Genomic DNA, 2852 nt, shown 5'->3' on the forward strand with positions numbered 1-2852 from the left:
GTCTCCTACGCAGGTACAGGGGCCCCAGCACTTGAACCATCTTCTGCTGCTTTCTCAGACCATAGCAGGGAGCTGGATCAGAAGAGAAGCAGCTGAGACTCAAACTGGTGCCCATATGGGATGCTGCCAGTGCTGCAGGCAGAGGATAACCTACTGTGCCACAGCGCCGGCCCTGAAAGAGCCCAATCTTAATCTGCCACAAACTTTTCCCTCCAAGGTTTTGAAATAATGTCCCAAGACTGATGACTCTAAAATAATTTATCTTTCACAGTAGCCAATAATCCTATCCAATTTACCCATTCTCCTTCCTTCATCCCAGCAAAATCTGTGTAATTTAAGGCTATCATATTATAATCTGCTACTTATGGGAACAAATATATTTGCCTTTAACTCATTTACATACGTCAATATTAAAATTTCAGGGAACACTCTCTTCTGGGACGGTGCTTACAGGCAGCCACAATGGTCCAGCATTTGACGTACCGCTGGAGGCTCTCCTACAATACAGCCTCCAACAAAACCAGACTGTCCCGAACTCCTGGTAACAGAATTGTTTACCTTTATACTAAGAAGGTTGGAAAGGCACCAAAATCTGCATGTGGTGTGTGCCCAGGCAGACTTCGTGGGGTTCGTGCTGTGAGACCTAAAGTCCTGATGAGATTGTCTAAAACCAAAAAACACATCAGCAGGGCCTATGGTGGTTCCATGTGTGCTAAATGTGTCCGTGATAGGATCAAGTGTGCTTTCCTTATCGAGGAGCAGAAAATTGTTGTGAAAGTGTTGAAGGCACAAGCACAGAGTCAGAAAGCTAAATAAAAACATGAAACTTTCGAGTAATTAAAAATTAAAAAAAAATTTTTTCAGGGAACAGAATTGTGGCATAGCAGTTTAAGCCTCCACCTGCATTGTATGTGGGTGCTGGTTCACATCCCAGCTGTTCCACTTCCAATCCAGCTTCCTGCTAATGTGCCTGGAAAAGCAGTAGAGGACAGCCAAGTAGGCCCCTGCACCACATAAGAGACCCAGAAGAAGCTCCTAGCTTCAGCTTGGCACAGCCCTGGCTATTATAGCCATCTGAGGAGTGAACCAGCAAATGGAAGATATCTCTCTCCCTCTCCCTTTCCCTCTCTCTCTGTAACTCTGCCTTTCAAATAAATAAATCTTTTAAAAATATTAAAATTTCCATAGCACAATACTTTTTAAAACAGTGTATCAGCTTAGGAAACGTCCATATTACATTCAGGTCTCATAAGAAATCTGTGATGCAGGTATCATCTTATTTTACAGATAAAGAAACTGCGGCTATGAGAACCTATGTAATTTGTCAAAGTAAAGCTATTTTGACAAACTTGGGACAAGTCTTCTAATTACAAGTCTTTGTTTTTCCCCCAAAGATTTTATTTATTTATTTGAAAGTCAGAGTTACAGAAAGAGAAAAGAAGAAACAGAGATCTTCCATCTGCCGGTCACTCTCCAATTGGCCACGACGGCCAGAGCTGGACCAGGCCAAACCCAGAAGCCAAAAGCTTCTTCCAGGTCTCCCACATGGGTGCAGAAGCCATGGGTCATTCTCTACTGCTTTCCCAGGCACATTAGCAGGGAGCTGGATTGGAGGTAGAGCAGCCAGCATTGGAAACTGAGCCCATCTGGGATGCTGGCATCTAAGGCAGCAGCTTAACCAACCTACTACACCAACACTGGCCCTGACTCCAAGTCTTTTTTTTTTTTTTTTTTAACTCAAGTCTTTGACCTATCCACTCTACCCTACTATTTCTCTGCAGTGGGAGGGGGAAAAATCCTGGGTATAATACCAGAATTTGAACTGTTTTCTCAAAACAAGGCTACAGATTTTCTGTTAAGTAAACTTGGTTGCAGCCAAACTCATTGCTACTTCCACAGTTAATCAATGAATGTAGTAAAAGAAATACAGATTACTAAGGGATTTCAATCTTTTTCAAAGTTCAAAACTTTACTTAGTAGGCTAAACGTCCACCTGCAACACTGGCATCCCATATGTGCACCGGTTTTAGTCCCAGCTGCTCCTCTTCCAATCCAGTTTTCTGCCATGGCCTGGGAAAGCAGTAAAAGATGGCCCAAGTCCTTGCACCCCTGCACCAGGGTGAGAGACCTGAAAGAAGCATGTGGCTCCCTGCTTCAGATTGGCGCACCTCCAGACATTGCAGTCATTTGGAGAGTGAACCAGTAGATGGAAGACCTTTCTCTCCATCTCTCCCTCTCACTGTCTATAACTCTACCTCTCAAATAAATAAATAATATCTTTAAAAAAAACTTTACTCATCACACTGCTACTATTTCACACACACACACACACACACACACAAAACAGCACTGATATGTTGCTTTTGAATGAAATGGAAAAAGGTATTTTGGCCAAGGAAGACTTACTGGTTACACACAGCAGTGATTACAAGCATTCACAATGTCTGTCCCACAAAAATAGCATATTAGTCAACTAAGTATTAACTAACAACAATGTTACTATAATCTAAAGGAAACTTTATCTAATAACAACACATTGTAACAAATGCTCTTCTATTCAGACATAATCCTGAAGTGAAACAATATTATACTTTGAAAGAGAGGATTTTAGGGGCCTGCGCTGTGGCACAATGGGTTAAAGCCCCTGCCTGCAGTGCCTGTATCTCATATGGGCACTGGTTCAAGTCTCAGGTGCTCCACTTCCAATCCAGTTCTGTGCTATGGCCTGGGAAAGCAGTAGAAGATGGCCCAAGTCCTTGGGCCCCTGCAATCCCATGAGACCCGAAAAAAGCTCCTGGATCCTGGCTTCAGATCAGCTCTGGCTCTTGTGGTCATTTGGGGAGTGAACCAGC

The 2852-nt window shown here is 43.1% G+C and overlaps 1 protein-coding gene across 1 annotated transcript; it reads left to right on the forward strand.

Annotated features, from left to right (window-relative positions):
• Positions 1 to 458: 458 nt before the first annotated feature.
• Positions 459 to 847, forward strand: LOC133774119 (large ribosomal subunit protein eL34-like). Its single transcript, XM_062211715.1, has one exon. It carries the CDS (start codon positions 463 to 465, stop codon positions 814 to 816), a length of 354 nt encoding a protein of 117 aa, XP_062067699.1. The 5' UTR covers positions 459 to 462; the 3' UTR covers positions 817 to 847.
• Positions 848 to 2852: the final 2005 nt, after the last annotated feature.

The sequence above is a fragment of the Lepus europaeus genome, chromosome 15 (genome assembly GCF_033115175.1).
Source record: "Lepus europaeus isolate LE1 chromosome 15, mLepTim1.pri, whole genome shotgun sequence".
In the NCBI taxonomy this organism is placed as follows: Eukaryota; Metazoa; Chordata; class Mammalia; order Lagomorpha; family Leporidae; genus Lepus; species Lepus europaeus.

Excerpts from the sequence above, each read along its gene's own strand:
- LOC133774119 (XM_062211715.1), top strand. The coding sequence starts at position 463 with ATGGTCCAGCATTTGACGTACCGCTGGAGGCTCTCCTACAATACAGCC.